At 37.1% G+C, this 17,305-nt stretch overlaps 1 protein-coding gene across 10 annotated transcripts in view; it reads right to left on the reverse strand.

Annotated features, from left to right (window-relative positions):
* Positions 1 to 844: 844 nt before the first annotated feature.
* The window catches only part of SYT14 (synaptotagmin 14), a 93,675-nt gene continuing 77,214 nt past the window's right edge, over positions 845 to 17,305 (reverse strand). For 7 of the 10 annotated variants that reach the window (XM_071806028.1, XM_065834733.2, XM_071806026.1 and 4 more), the window contains 3 exons: positions 14,717 to 14,906; positions 11,589 to 11,645; positions 845 to 10,522 (listed from right to left, as the gene is read on the reverse strand). In XM_071806028.1, the coding sequence (XP_071662129.1) occupies positions 10,209 to 10,522; positions 11,589 to 11,645; positions 14,717 to 14,906 (561 nt within the window). In that variant the 3' untranslated portion in view covers positions 845 to 10,208. The remainder of the gene's footprint in view (positions 10,523 to 11,588; positions 11,646 to 14,716; positions 14,907 to 17,305) is intronic. The other 3 variants (XM_065834734.2, XM_071806024.1, XM_065834731.2) reach the window with 1 other exon arrangement.

Below are 17,305 nucleotides of genomic sequence, written 5' to 3' on the forward strand. Positions count from 1 at the left end.
AATCCTCATTTTTAAACAAGTATCGAATAAGTCATTTTATCACCTGTTAATAGATCTCATATAATCTGCAGAAAAACATTTGTGGTGTTCTCATTTTTCTGATAGACAAGGGCACCAAACGCCTTTCAACAACTGCTAAAGAATATGGACACAATGTAAGTGCTCCTCTTGAAGTTTCTCAGTTACCAAATATGTACCAGTCTTCATACGGAATGACAAGTTATTTTTAAGTGTATAGCCTTTTGAAAATGTCAGCCTTAACAGAAACAAGTACCATGTCATCTCATTTGTAGAAGTCCTAGGATTCGCACATTTGTTGAGAATGGGTCCAGATCATCAGGACCGTATAGCAAAGAAATGCACCCCTCTGTCCACTTCCACCTGGTAAAAATCACCAGGCTATGCTCCTTCCGTCTGTTGAAAGGGGAAGAAATGGTAAAAGCTTTTTATAATTAAGTCTTCTCACCTTTAGGAAAGGAAAAAAAAAGCTTGAATTGTTGTAACAATGCTTTTTTCATGTATGCTACTATGTATTAAAACACGCATATATTCAGGCACATCCTAAAGCAGAGCTGCCCTGAGAGCCCAGAAAGCTTTTCTCTAACATGCACCTCAAAAATCATTAGAGGATAGTACAAAAGATCTAAGCTGGGTCACAGTAAAATTATAATTTACTTGTGGAATGTGTTCTTTCATGTTTAAATCACACCTCAATTATTCCAGCCTACCTATTCCTTAGAAAGTCGAAGTTAAGGATAAATATGTTAGATGAAATATTTTCTGAGAAATGTATGTAGGACAAAGAAGTAGAGAGAATTGCAGATGACTCCAGAAGAAAACCGTATAAAGTCAAACAGAACCATCACCTGAGTGTGTCTTTATTTGCCAGTATACACACCATATTTGTCAGAACATTATCACACTGGTTAATTTAAAATTCTCTAAGTAGAAGATTCATGACTTGAACAAAGACCGTGAGCAACAGAAAGGGAATTGGGGAAACTTAGGAAATCTGGAAACTGAGTCAAAAAGCGTGTTAGGGCTACAGTTAGTTACCTTGCCAAAATTGAAAAAGGTTTTCTTCTCTTAAATGAAGACAGCAGTTCGAATAGTTGACCAAGTAGTACTACATTCTACACAGGGAAGTCTATTACATTTGTTTACGATCTAATGAATTCCAAAGAAAAGTGACAATAACCATTTTTCAAAGTGATTTTTCCTTTTTTTTTTTCTTTTTCTTAAAAAATACTTTCCAGCAATTAAGTTTACATGCAAAAAGCTGATTCCACATACAGAAAATACTTTTAAATAACCAAAATATACCCAATCCAGTCCTCAAATTGACAAAAATACATTTCACAAAGTAATCAATACAAATAGAGTGAGCAAACAAAATACAAATCCACAGCAGCAAAGCTTCAGGTATGCAAAATGACTATTTTAATGTTGTGACAGATCCATGGTTTGAAAATATACTATAGCACGTTTTAATCAAACTTATATGGGATTAAAGCTACCTGTGCTGTGCAGGTAAATATAAATAAAAACAGCTGATGGCATTCTGCCTCTTCCCAAAATCAGAATAGTAATGGGATGCGTATGCTGAAATTCCAGCTTTTTTTTACAAAAAGAGAACTGACAACATTAAACTAACCTTGCACACTGGAAACCCTCAAGATTAATATACAGGAGCACAAAATGATAAAAGCAGTTTTTTGCTAGGTAATAATAAAGAAAACAAAACAACACATATCTGACAACACGCAACTGGAGATAACTGTAGATACAATGCGACACTTAATTATAAATCTCTCTGGGGATTCACAGTCTGACACCCAATATGCAGATCTGCACATTTATCGCCAGAACTCCCGTTTTCACCTGCTGTGGACTGCAATGCCACGAAACATATGTCTTCATCTGGATTGTAATGACAGTTCCAAACAAAGTCCTAAGACTTCAATAAGCTGCATAAACAGTTGCAAACAGTCATTTGCTTTAATTATGTGACTGTCAAAATGTAAAAAAACAAACCAAACCAAAACGCAAAACCAATGAGAATTACTGCTTATTCAACTTAAAAATATAGCAAAAAACAGAAGAAGCTCAAGAAATTCCAAAAATGGGGGTGAATTCAGTCATGGACATTCATTAGGGGCTTCAAGGTTCTGTACAGAAATGAAAGGTTAGAATAAAAAACCCCACACAAACCACAACAAATTGAGGAAAGAAAATGAGCACTGATATTTCACCTCTAAAACTTCAGCAAAAATGCTCTTGAAAAAATGCATGTGATTAGGAGCATAGTTGATAACATGACTGCAATATACCCATTTTCTACAATCTTTGATTGATATATAAAAATAATTCTCTGATTTCTGTGCCTAACAGGACCTGCAAATATAACCTATTCCCCTTAAAACTGTGCTTGGTGTCTTAAATGCTTAAGGCTATACATGCACTGAAATTTAAGGAATTGCAAGTTGAAACAGTAGTTGAAAACTGTGTTATATTATGGAAATTATACAATGCAGGGGTACTGATGGGAAGTGTACATCCAATGCAGCACGAGGCCGTTTCTGTCAGACCAGCACACACACTAGACAGTTATCAAATAATATTGGGACTTCAGACACTGAAAAGCCAAATCCATTCTCAAAGTTGCACACTTCAGGTACAGGTATAAAATGGGTAAAACAAACTAATTTGACAGCACTGACTTTTTTTTTTTTTTTTTGCTTCTGATGGGATTCTGATTAAAATGCACAAAGAAATACAACTCAAACACTTTGCTACCAATACAATAGTGCACAACCAGTCAGAAAAGAGGTATCTTGACTTCTCAACTGTGAGTCACATTTACAGAAACCTATTTCATGTTTTTTCAAAGAGATCCATGACATCATTTCTGTCTTTAAATGATAGCAAGTCCAAACATTATTTGTCCAAAGAATTGGAAACAGACTTGGTTCTTTGGTTAACATCATGTGACTTACATCAGACACAGCAATCAATTAAGAACAAACAGTCATACAGGGAGGTCTCTTGGAAAGGGGAAAACTTCAAACTCAAAGAAATGCATTGTGTTAAACTGAACTGCCACTGGAAACCTCCTGTGCTGGGAATAATCAGGTTAAGACATCTCTTCAATTGCAGTGACATTGCTTACAAATGTTGACTTTCGTTTCTCCACGTATTTGTTTTCTATAAAACAAGAAGGCACCGAGTGCATCGGTGGCATACAGGCAGTATAAAAGTATGCAAGAAAATGCTACATACTGTATATTTCATACTTCTTAAAAATGCGGTGAATGTGCGCTCGCTCTATGCAATATAACGCTTCACAAATCCAATTCCTTATATCCCAATGAAAGAATGAATTAAAATGTGAAACACATTTTAATAACCTTGCTGGTAACAGCACGATTCGATCTTTGTATTCACTAATATCAGTTATTAGCTTATAGTCACCAGAAAACAAGTTCAAAATTACTGAAGATCAAGGGAACTATAATCTATAACTACGCTTTTGGGACAGCCAGCAGCCTTTACTCATGACAGATGTCCCGCTAAGAACAGAGAGGAGGCTCAGTTTTACCACTGTTATTCATGTTACTAGTGCCTTTCACTGAGCCATCATGGAGAAATAGATGGAACTGCTTATAGGGAAAGGTACTAAACAACATGAAAGATGAGTGGTTAAACCAGGACCTGAGTAAAAGGCAGTAGGTTCAGGCCCTTAGTCATTATATTAGCACTTTAGATTGTGTAACAGTGATATAGCGTGCTCATAGAGCATTTAATTTTACATTGTTAAACCATCTTATATAAAAATAGGTAAGAAAGCTCTGTAAGAAAGTATATATACTATATAAGGAGGAATTGCTCCTTAAAAAAAAAAAAAAGCAAAGAAAGGGAAAAATCGAATAAAAGGTTTTACTAATTACACTTTGTCATGAAAATCACATTAGAAACAGTTATCATAAACGAAACAGTACTGAGCACTAATGAACCTTGTGGTTTACTGGAAAGGACAGCAAACTAGCTGTATAGTAAAAAAAGATCATTGCTCTATCTCCTTTTTTTGTAAATATTCCCTAATAACATTCAATTACTTAGAAATTTTCTTAAAATGCCATAATAAGCCATTTGCAAAATTTACTATCAAAACTTGTTTAAAGCCCTGTTCCTTGCTTGCGCTACGGCCTAGAGAGTACATCTCAAAGCTATGATAATGCTTCTAGTTAATTCTGTAAATTCATTCAAACTCCTGTCTTGGAAATGAACCACAAGTTACAAAGCAACCCACTTTAGACCCTTGGCATGCAGCGAATGTCCAAAGGATATGTAAAACACTGCCAAAAAAAATTAGCTTGATACAATGGGCAAGACTCCTGTCCTCATATATAAAAGAGAAAAAAGGATGATATTAATTACATCCCTGAATGTCCATGAGGTATTCCTTCGGTGCTATTACTTATTCTGCTCTCCTGAGTGGGGTCCTCAGAGACTGGTAGCTTTTGGAGGCTTTATGCCAGCTCTACCAGTAGATGCTTCCAAGAAAGCGAATGGATTCTTCTAGCTATGAGGCGAGCCTCGCCCATTGCCTGGGCACTGCTGTTTCCTGGCCTTCATTCCTACAGAAGCACTACTACCCACTTTCCTGACTCCTGGCACATGCCTCTCCATAAGAATCTTACTTCTATATTCTACCAGCATAAGCCTGCACTGCAAAACGTGATCCAGCATGTATCAGACCAATTTAATTCAGTCACACCACGTTATACATGAATTAAGCTTGCTAGCATTTATATAATTGTGCCATATGCAGGTAGGCATAACATAAGCAGATACATTGGGTGCATGAGATTTCTGCATAGTCTGCAGAAAGGAAGAAACTCTGCTTGAACTTAAGGAGAGGCAGTGATAAGTTCTTAAGGCTAAACTAATCCATGTTGCTGTAGGCCAGTTGATACTCACCCTATGCAAATAAACACCATCTACCCTGCTTACATCTGTAAAATACACTAGGTTAGAAGCCACAGATTGCCCACACAAACCTGTGCTGCTTTGAATGTATGAACTCCCACAATTCACATGTCATGATTTCTCTGAGCAGGGCCCTCCAAGGGCCACATGGCTCCAAGAGTGGAATCTGAGTCACCATCGCTACCATTGTACGAAGTCATCTCTTTTTTAATGCTTTTGCTCTCAGGTGACATCTCTTCATCAGGCGATGATTCACTTACAAGTAAATGCTCCTGTGACTTTCCCCTCACAAACTTCCCTCGGAACAAAGCAGTCTGAAATCCAGCTGTGATGCTCTGCAAAATCTGGCAACTGAGTTAAACAGACCAAAATACAGAACATTCTTGATTGCGTGTTCTAACAAAAAACTTTGCTGAATGTTTCAGTTAAAATGATCAAGATGTCTGAGGATTACTCTAACATTTTTAACATTAAGGTTAAAAATATTTCAGAAGCTGAGAAAAAGAAGAAACAAAAATAAGAGATAATGATTAAATAAGTTTATGACAGTATCTGGATATTTTTTTATCTCCATCCATAACTGAAATTACATTTGATGGTGTTGCAGGTGCTACATGGTATCACTGCTCTAATCTGCTGATTCTATTGCACTTCACACTTTCAGGGTCAGATCTACTCTCCTGTTGATGCCCATGCACTCCTCTCATTAACATTAATAGCAGATAGGCATGCACATCAGCGGGAGAATTAAACAGATGTTTAGCTGTTACTAAGGTTTCAGCTTCAGAAGGAAGTCAGTCCGCCTTACAAATGACAAGCCACAATATTAAAGACTGCTTTACACAAGATGGCTTTTTTTCTTCCAGAAAAGTGCGATCAGTAAGTAAAGGCCTTGATACAACTCTCATTTAAATGAAAGGTCATCCTGCGGTTAGTTTTCTGTTGGAACAGCTCAGGCAAAAAGGCTTCCCCTCAAACCCTGTTCTCTGGTTTTACCACAGACTTTTTGTTAGAAATTGTATGTGCCAGACTGATCTCTATTCAATTCCTACATTAAAATGTCTCCTTCAAAGAAAAACAATTACGTCTTCTGCATCAGTACATTAAAACTGATGGTTTGCATTTCAGAAATCTTAGGGAGTTGAACAGGTCACAGAAATTTTGCACCAGTACCTTATTTTAAGAGGTGCAGGCTACCTTTGACTTCTGAGGTCCAGTGACTGCCACAGACAGCTTCTCGGGGTGCTGGGGAGTTTGCAGGAGCAAGTCATTAGGGAGAAAAGAGAATAAATGAGTAACACAAACACATGTTTTAGACAACAAAAAAAGTGCTCCAAAGGTGTGAAAAATGGGAAGGTACCGATGCTGGCACTACATCCGCCATCAGGAATGGTTGCAAAAATTTACAGCTGAAAATATCTTCTACAGTGAATGCCATAAAATCTGTCTTCGGCTCAAGTAGTCTCTTTATTGATAAACAACGCTCAGCTCCAGTAAGAGCACAAGCATTCATTCGAAGGGCTCACCACATTTTGAAATCTAATTACTAACGAGGTTAGAGGATTTTAACTGCATTTAGAAATTACATCGTATTTCTCTGGTTGTATAACTTGCGCCTCATGTAACTTCTGCCTTTGCAAAGTCAGATCTCGCTGCGTGGTTACAACATGGATGATGTCTTGAGCCCTGAGCATGACGCAGAACCAAGGGGACCAAGCTCTGGACCTTACCCAGTGCCACCTCGCTTTCCCTGTGCCGCCCTGTGTAGGGATCCCATGCTTGCCTGTGCTGCCCTTCACAATCTCGCCCTTATCACAGAAAGGAACTGACTTTTTCCTATCTATAATACTCCCAAAAGACCTTAGAGGTTTAGACATTAAAGCAAATAGATATATGCAAAAAGGATGTAATATTTTCAAGAACAGAATCCATAGAACATCACTGTTCTATAATTAAGGCCACACTGACAGGAGACAGATTCAATTCAAGAACTGCAATCTCTACACGGTATATTGGCACACAGAAAAGTAATTAAATAATTTAATAAACTCTTCCGAGTACTTGCTGTACTTTTGAACAAAGGTAAACAACAAAAAGCTAGGAAATAAAAAAGCACAGAGGAAAACACTGAGGAAAACACAAATGCCTCTAATTTGTTTCTGATACTTTGTTCTTTAGAAATTCTTTTCCATGCTTAAGACCTAACTGAAAGCACAAAAGCACACTTATAAGCCCTTATGCAAGGTTTAAAAAAACCAGTATCTAAGGCAGATTTCCAATACAAAAGTATAGGTTTGCATAAAGCATTCAGAAAAACAAAACAGCAAACAAATCACAGGAATGGGATCTAGGAATTAAAAAAACAACATGACAGCTATTGATATTATAACTAATTCATAAAAATCCCAGGGCAAATCCAATTATTGGTGTGACTGGTTTTGCATGGAAAAATCCATGTTCTACTTCCTCAAAATACATCATTCATTTCCATTCTTTATACAGTCAGTTCTCAGCCTTTGTATAGTATAAATCCAAGTAAGCCGAACATCCTTCTGTGAAGCACAGACTGCACCTGGATACCTTGGGAAAAGACACATATCTAGAAAGAGATTCCTCTTCCCAAATGTGCTCAACACACACTAGTATAGATCTCTGCTGTGTCTAAATGAATATTTTGGTGTTTTAGAAAGCTGAATGGTTAGATTGAAAACTGAAGCAATGCAACCTACAAACAGAAACCCAAGTTATGACACAGTTTATTTTCATTTGGTTCTGTAAGAGGTTATTTGCTGTACCTTCCAAACTGACTTCTTCATTTGTTCACTGGTGATGTTAAGTATATTATCCACTGCAATTAATTTGCTCAGTTCTTGCTGTTAAATAATGTACATTATTTTATAAAGCAAAACTTGTACACACAGACAACTATCAAGAGATAACTTTCAGGTTTAGGAAAGAGCATCCAAATATCCACAAACAGAATGAATAAAAACACTTCCACATCCATTGAAAAATTGCTTTCAATTGGCTTCTAAGTCAGTGTTCCTATTATATGGAAAGCTGAAAGGATTAGGAAAATCTGAGCACCTTCCTTATGCGTATAACATTGATGTTGATTTTTTATTAAATTCTACAGTCAGCATTACATTTCACAAACTGAGCAACAAAAAGGACTGAAAGAGATGACTTGTATTATATTACTGCAAGATCATGCCTTTTTAAAGAAAGTTTCTGCATTATTTGTAATTAGTAAATAAATCTTCTGTAAATGAAGCAGCAGTGCAATACCAGGGGAAAAAAAAAAAAAAAAAAAAAAAAAAGAAGTGTTGCAATGCTTTAAATTAATAAAAACTGAAAGCCTGGGTCTGCAAATAAACCCCTCAAAAGGCACCAAACCAGCCAAGAAGTGGAATTACAATATCCTTTAAAAATGACTTAATGAAATTGTTAAGTAGTGTGAGAATTTGAGAACCATGTTAAATATATTTATTATAGCATACTCACTGTCTTCAGTCTCTCTGTACTTGACGGACTGTATACCCTAAAGCCAGGATTCTTCAAAGGTATTATAAAGAAATTCAAGTGAAAAACTTTTGTCCTAATGAGAACACTCCAGGCTACTACTCTTTCTCTCAACAAAATCCAGAACTTCATTCTTCTACCTACCAACCGCTACAACAGTCAGTGAGGTCTCATATTAGTAAGACATCACCACCATTTATATGAAAAAAGCTTTGCGTTTTACACAGCAACGATTAAAAAGTGAAACTTAGAATTACAGGTAGAAAGAATATTTGAATTGGGAAGTTTTTAAACAATACATTTACTCAATAAGCCACAATTTCAGCAATATGAGTTAGATTCAGCAGTCAGTAATTCAGTTTGATCCCAATTAAAGTATCTGGGACAAACAGGAGTCTCAGAAGCACTGCTATTTCCCTAATTTCAGTGGAAGTCATGAGTGTTTATCTGACAGCAAACCTTCTTGTGATACTGTGGCTCCTTGACTGTGTCGTTAGAAAGCTGTGTTGCCCAACACGAACATAAGCAAAGCAAACTTCTGTTTTGGGTGTAAACATTCATTCAAATCACTGGCAAATCACTAGAAAAATAACTTACTGATGTTCTCTTCTCCAAGAAGAAAGGTAAAAACTCCTGATCTGCTCTCGACTTCAACCAACAGCATGTGGTAATCCCTAAAACAGCTCAGAAGGGACTCAAATGGACACCTATTTCAACCAAAGCCATAATATTTTGCATTCGTTTGCACTTCCTTTGCAGCATTTCAACCTAACTTCCAACTGCTGACATTTTAAATAAATCAGTATCAATTTGTTTAGCGAAAATAGATTTTAGTAAACTCGTGCTCTATGAGCTTCCTACATTGGAATACATGAATACAGGAAGTGCTTTCAACAGAAAGTTACATAGTTTTACAGTACAACCTGTCTAAGGAGATTTGGAAGGGACCAAACTAATGATCTGGTCTCTTTGGACTAGGCAGAACTACAGGCAAGAGGGAAAAACCCAATTTATGCCATATATGGAGCTCGTTCCTGTCACAGATTGAAGTAACATTATTTTGAAGTCAAAGTTCACCTGATGCCCAAATCCTAGTACTTTTCAAACCAACTGCATATTAAAAAAAAAATAAATAAATGAAAGCTTCCTTGTACGAAGCTCCTGGAAAGAAACTCAGTGTAAAACAACAGTATATTCATATTTGCTCTACTATTAAGTGTTCTCCACCGGTGTGGGTTTTTTTTATTTTCTTTTGCTCTACAGATCATTAACTTTTTCTCAAAGTGCAAATTATTGACCTTTAATCTGAATGCAGGCAGGTGAGAAGCTACAGTATTAGAGCAATACAAAAAGTACACAAGGAGGAGCTTACATTGATTTGGAGAACCTTATATAAAATGTTTCTGAACTGAAAACCACAAAACAAATGCAAACAACTAGAGCATCAGGTGGATGGGGGAGGGACCGCTAACGTATCTGTGTACAGCAAGGCTTCTCTGACACCAAGGACTGCCTGACACTAAGTGATTATATATTAAATCCTGCCATTTTGCATGTTGCGTGTTCTTTACAATGGAATGTTGACCTCAATTTTCCTTTTTCAGTTCCACAACAAATCTGTCGATTGTGACCAGGGATGATCATCTTCTTGAGAGTCCAAACTCCCTTAAAACCACGCCTGCGCTTTGTACTGCCTGTCAGGATTCTAGTAAAGTATGCCATCTGCACACTTGCCGTCCTTTAGATTCCTTCATTTCAGTCCAGTGATTGAGCTCATCTTCTCCTGAGCTGTTGAGACCTAAGGAAATCCACCCTATCATCTCTTTTCGTTTCATGCTGCGCTTGTTATATACAGACAGTATGAGTGTCACATCTGAGAGCTGAAACAGTGCCACTTGGAAAACGAAGGTTTCTTTGTATATGGGATTTGGTTGTCCTCGGCGGATCGAAGTTTTGCATTTGGACATCTCTTGCCCCATCGAGTTCAGCAGTGTTAACTTAACATACGTATCTACAAAAGAAATAATATTTTGGAATGTCAGATATTTTAGAACAAAAGGTTTTGAGAATGAGATATTTACAAGACACAAGGATATGGTGTATACCAGGCTGACTGAACACAGCTCATTTTAGACACATGGAAAGATGACAAGTAAGCGAAATATTACAAACACACTAACAAGTTAACTAGCTTCAGTACTATGTAAATGGTTAAGTTAAAGGTATACCTCATAATCCTCTTCCCATCAAGCCCCCTTGTTTGTTCTAAACAAACTTCAGTTGCGTTAACACTTAGCAAGCTCCAACTAGCCACAGCACTGTAAAGCATACCACTGAATTTTCAGAGAATAAGAATAAAGAAAGTGGAATGAAGGCAACTAATGAAGAGAAAAAAAAAAAAAGATATGCAGTGATATCGAAACAGTCAGAATGAAATGCTTAAGAATAATCTCTGCATGGATGTGGTTGTCACTTTGGGCTTTTCAATTTTATTTATTTTAACGACCAAATGTAGCAAAGTGCATTCAAAGACAGAAGTTTACACCTTTAAAAAGAAACAAATTTTTGCGTAATTCAAGGTAGTTGTTTAAAACACAGAAGTACGTTTAAGAAGCTGATGCAAGTAAGTGTGGTTAGCACACATTGTGCGTTAGTATTTGGGTATAAACCCTTACTTTTAAAGCTCCGTTTTCATTTCACTAGAAGCACCAAGCCATGCTCCTGCAGAAGGGTGTACATTTCATGAAGTTAACTGATTTTAAGAAATATGCAACTGTGCAAAACAATCTAGTGTTTAATTCTTTATTCCTGTCATATCCATGTTAATGAATAAAATAATTAAATGATCTGAGTTTATGTAAAAAGAGAGACATTGAATATTTTCACTTTGCAGGTACACTGAAATCCCAACATCCATAATCAGAGATAAAGGCAACATTTGCATTAGAGAGTGCCACAAATAATAAACATATACTTTTATAAACCACTATGGCAGGCAGCCGTGGATAGCTTTACTGCTGGCAAGTTTTCTTTTGCATGAAAAAGACAACATCCAATTAGTTTCTACAGGAACTCACCTCGGATTATATAAACCTGTCCACCTATCAAGTGTTTTAGACAACAGAACAGTCCGTCTGACAACAGGGGGTGGAAAGCAGTAAAAGAAATAATGACCAGATGTCAATAGTTGGGTGAGAGAGGATCAAAAGTTAAAGTTTAAGAGGAAACATTATTCACTGGAGTGGAAAAACACAAAACCTTGGCAGCATAGATCAGAAAAAAAGGATTGAACAAAAGGATTGTTGGGTAAAATTTTATGAAATGAAAATTCTGTGCAGTTTTTGTGTAATCTTTAACAAAAATTACACTGCTTACATAATGGGTTATCTTAGCACTAATAGCTACTGGGTTCTAAAGCACACTTGACACAGAACGAATCATGCAAGCAATTGGGTAAAAGCCACAGTATCCTTTTTATCAAACCTTATGCTTTTTCATGCAAACTCCAGCATATTAAGAAAAACTGCACACACTAATTATACTTCATATATTACAGGCAATAAAATGAAAAAAATCACTGAACTGAATACCAAACTGGTTTTGCCCTCAGCTTTTATAAACGTGGATATTTGATTGCAATACTTTAGGTCTTGACTAGTGGGGGACTTGGGCAAGAGAGTGACTCTGATCTGATCTCTAAAAATAGCTGAGGGATGCTTACATCTGAAATTCAGCTATGGGTTTCTCCTTAAAATGTAAAGATCTCACTTGTTAAACTCCATGTATTTATGGATTTAATGTATGTGCGCATGCATACATGTATATGGATATAATGTGCAAAAGCTTGTACCCTCTTTCAACAACATTTTAAAGGATACTAAGAAGCATCTTTTTCTCAGAGAAAATATTAACTATCACCCAAAGAAACAAAGGCACATTCTAACATCAACTTATTGTCTGCAGGATTTGGCCTATTTGCTTATACTCAGTTGCTAAATGAGTTACTATATAACATATAAACATGCAGCAGAGGAGTATATACTACAAAGAAGCAGAAACCTAGGACTCAATCCATATTTGCTACAGAAGCATTTCACAAAAATTGCATAGGTTCACAACGCCTAGACTACAGAAAGCAGTGCACATGGGAAAGAATAATTGCTTTCCTTTCTTTCAGAGTTTCTCAAGACCTGAATTAAAACTGACCTGTGCATGTGCTTTGCAGCAGTTCTCAGGATTTCGGACCACTGATGGTCCGAACAACAAATGTGGTCAGAGCACTTAATCATCAACTCTACACACTCTGGTTTTAATTTAGTGGAAGCAATGGCACAGTGAGAGGTTGGGGTGCGCCCTGGATGCACTTGGCAGGGAGTTAGGAAAGGGCAGTGGTACGCACCTGGGTCTGGGAGTTTACAAGAGGGTGCTACCACTGCTGGGGGCTGCAGGAGGAGTATGCCACAAAACAGCCCATAGGAGAAATTTGGATTCCACAATATTCTGTGCATGGTCCTACTAGACCCATTAATTTCCAGCTTTCTAGAAAAAAACAGAATTCCAAACCTGCATTTGCCTAAATAGAACAGGACTATTCTTATTCATATCAAAAATTCTCCCTGTCTTTCACAGGGGACGACAAAAGCTAACACACAAGATCTTCCCTCCAAAAAGGTTAGACAGAACATGGTATTACAGGGCTACATGCCATGTTCTATTCTGCTTCCTTCCAATCTGAAACAGATATTTGACCCCCATGACTCACACACTGTTAGCTAGACAGCGTGGGCACACAGGGCACATTTTGGGAATTAACATACCAAGGAACGAACATATCTGTCTTCAGAAGAAGTACTGAAACCCCATCTAATTTGTATGTTTTAAATATTAAGAAAAACGTAGCGTTCGCTAGAGTTGCCATAAAGATAAGAATAAGCCATCTCCTGGTTTTTGCTTTATGGGAACACACGGTCCCTTCTCTCCTCTCTTGTTCATTCCTTTCCCTCACATCAGTGTCCTTGGGCCTTCTTGGCCTTCCCCATCTATTTCTGTGCTTTGTCTCCCAACAGGTGACTCCGGGGCAATCACCTAATTATGTAAAAGTATTGGAGATTCTTCTTTTGCCTTCCTTCTCTGGCCATGTTAACCAAGTCTGGCTCCATCAATGTGAAAAATAGAGAGAAAGGGAAGCAGAGCAAGGCTGAGCCATATGTAATTAATGAATGGAATAAAACACAGGTCAAGCGAGAAAGAGAAGAGTATCAGTCTCAAGTTGTTTGGCTTATTTCCTAAACTCTGAAGAGAACGTAAACTCATAAAATTTTGGCAGCCTGCTACATAGCCTAGTAGTGCCAGATAATCTGCTAGTGCCATACAAATATGGGGATTAGGAAACAGAAAGTGGGGCTCAAACCTGAGCCTCCAGACAAAACCAAAAGGAACAGGGACATATGTCTGGCTACAACTTAGATAAATCAGACTCATCATCCAAAAAACAACAACAAAAAATTAAAAGGTTAATTACTGAACTTTCTTGAGCTGTATCAAAGAATTAGAGACTGTAAAAACATTCTGTGTGTGCGACAATCCATCTGGCTCTAATTTTAAAGTATATAAAGTTCACAGATATTTCAGACAAATGTATTTTTGAATAAATACTTGAACATACAGCTCAAGTCTTTTCTGATGGTGAACATTCCTTCTGCATTGTAAATATGCTAAAGGTCTCAATTTGTTTCTCCGTTGTCTTCACTGACATTCCCAAGTTACATATATTACTACCACATATACACAGGCACATAGGCAATTAAAGACTGCAGTATCAACTCCTCCAGGAATAGCAATAACCGTTCAGAGTGTTTATATTAACATTAGCTGGCATGTACCTTCTCTTTAAACACTAAATTTTTATTCTTGGCCTGTGATGTGAGGCATTAGTAATTTAGCAATTAATCATTATGATAAAGGTAATTTATTAGTCAGTCATCATGAAAAATTAAAACAGTCTTGTCAACTTACAATTAATATTTTGAATTTTAGATTTTTGCTATTTCCCAACTGACTAGAAATATAAAACATGAAACAGATTAGTTGATGATTGCTCTATTTCGTTTTGCTTGGGTAAGACTAAATGATAGGATTGAAGTCCTTGCTACTGAGAGCCCCACCAGCACAGAAGCATTAGGATGAAAAAAAGATTTTCACTCACTGGGTGGTCTGTTCGCTGCCAAGTTTTTGAAGTGGCTGCCTCTTATCACTTCTGCTGATAATCTTCCTGTTGTAGCGTTATAAAGGAGGCCAACGAGGATTTCTGGAGCTGAGCCATGTACCAGCGACTGACAAGAGGAGGTACTTTCACTGCAGGACACTTCTGACATGCTCATTTGAGAGTCGCAACCCTATAAAACAGACAAAAAGTTCTACATATTTTATGGAATGATGTTACCAGAAAGCCAATTTTCAGAATAATGCATAGAAAATTAGGAAAGCAACTTACTGACAATAACAGAAGTTCCATTCAATCACCCAGTAAGAAATGTTCATCCTTAATATACATTCAGTTTGCACACGTTTGCACACATAGCAAAGACTAAAGGGGTTTGGAATTAAAATAATTATTAATTTTTTGTTTCCATTGCTTCATGATTCAGGAGAAATAACAGCGGAAGATGAAGAGCAGCCTCTATGGTCCTTATTTACTTCAATCACTAAGGTAAGACCTGTAACATAATTTGTCAGCATCCTGGTGAACATTAAACCTTGGATCTTTCACTTTCCAAAAATTGAAAACACTGGTGGAACTATGAAGATAATAAAATGCAGGAAATTCTTATTCATCCTTTGTAAAGGTTATTCTCTAGACTGAGAATTTATGAGTAGTAAAATAACAGAACACATGCAAACAGAAGAATGCACTCTGCCTAGAATAAATTAGCTTACAAGGAATTTAACTGATCCAGGGATCCAGAACTTCAACAGACACTTTGCCTTGGGTGGGAAAGGAAAAATGCCATCCTAAAAGGCTCAGCAAGTGATGCTTTAATTTCCACGTGGCAAACCTCCAAAAAATTCAGACCTCTCACGAATTCTCACTGTCAAATCTTTGATGTGAGCTTCCAATATTAATTTTTATCATTTTAACCCCTCATTACTGGCCTTAAGAAAAAAATTAAGATTAATACAAATCATACCATAGGTGTTCCTACTTCCATTTCTTGATTTCATGCACTGGCACATAGAGTTGTACCACTGAACACAGGGACTGAATGGAATCCACCCAGTGGCAGGGCAATTTGCTTTGTAGCCATGAAGAGACTTTGGAATCATCGGTACATTGCTTTATGATTCTCTCAGAAAAAAATGTAAATTGGATCCACAGATTTTTCAAATATGGCTTGACTCATTTGGGAATCTGGCAGCACTCTTTCAAGGAGTCATGATGATTTTGCGAAGCTGATTCTTCCAGATTCCAAATGTCTCTATCATTTCCAGCAACAGCTGACATGGGCACAAGATCAGCCCTAAAACCTAAATAGCACAAAGCCTCCTCAGGATAAAAGTTAACTTTAAAAGCAAGTAACTTAATCTGGCATATAAAGCCCAAACACATTACAGAATCTCAAATTATAGAAGACATGGCACCTGCAAGAAGAAATTATGAACGTACAATAGTATCCTTCATATTGACATTTTAACTAGTTCTTCTCAAAAAACCCACCCATTTCCAAGAAGTCTGGCAGAAGTTTTGAGCAGCAATCCAGTTCCTCATTAACAAACCTTCACTCACTGTTGCTGGCAAATGTATTCTTACTACTAAAGGAGGACCTCCACAAAATTCTCTGACTTCTACTCCCCAAGGTGCAAATTCTGAATTTCAAATCTTGGGTTATTTCGCCGAAAGTTCTTTATCCAATTCAAAGAATACATTTCAAATGGGTTGGAAATTGTAAAATGAATTACAAGTATACATTCATCCTCTGGTTCTTGGCACTCACAAAACCGGAAACTTTTGATTCCTGATCTCCACAGTAGAATACAAAACGGAAAGTTTAAAGAAAGATGACTTGATTCAGTAGTCACAGAACACATTGCACACCTGAAAGCCTCAGCCTGTCACAACCACAGCTATTACTTAAGTTTTCTGGTCTTTTAACACATTATCCCCATGGTGCTTATTTATCTTATTATTCTGTTGGGCCAGGAATTTAACCACAGTCAACCTGAGACTGTTCAAAGCTTAGGTCTCAAATTTGATTGTGATCATGCTGCAAGTCCACCAAGAAAAAGACATAACACCAAGTGAGCAGCTGGGCAACACTCCATCCCAAACCATCAAAGCGTCGAGACATCTGTACTGGGAGAAGGTGATGACAGCACTTTTTCCTAACTGTGACTTATTTCTACAGTTTAATAATGCAACCTCAGTCTAAATCAGTTTATGACAGAGTTAAACTCATTACAGTGGATATCCAGACCAAAACATTTTGCCTTTTGTTTTGAGACAGGTAGCAGTTTTGAAACAAACAAAAGCAGGTAGTTTAATCCTTAATGTATAATAAACTTACGAATCTCCTTCCTACAAAATGTTGTAGTGACAAAAGCTTAAAAACTTCAAAATAAAGCAACCAAATTAACTTAAGAAACAATCTAAACAATATTTTGTTTTCCATTTCACATAAACAAACCCATTTTGTTTCATGCTGACGCAAACAAGCTGGGAGGAGTGGCTGCCACACCAGAAGGCTGTGCTGCCATCCAGAGACCTGGACAGGCTGGAGAGCTGGGTGGGGAAAAAATT

The sequence above is a fragment of the Patagioenas fasciata genome, chromosome 3, assembly GCF_037038585.1.
Source record: "Patagioenas fasciata isolate bPatFas1 chromosome 3, bPatFas1.hap1, whole genome shotgun sequence".
In the NCBI taxonomy this organism is placed as follows: Eukaryota; Metazoa; Chordata; class Aves; order Columbiformes; family Columbidae; genus Patagioenas; species Patagioenas fasciata.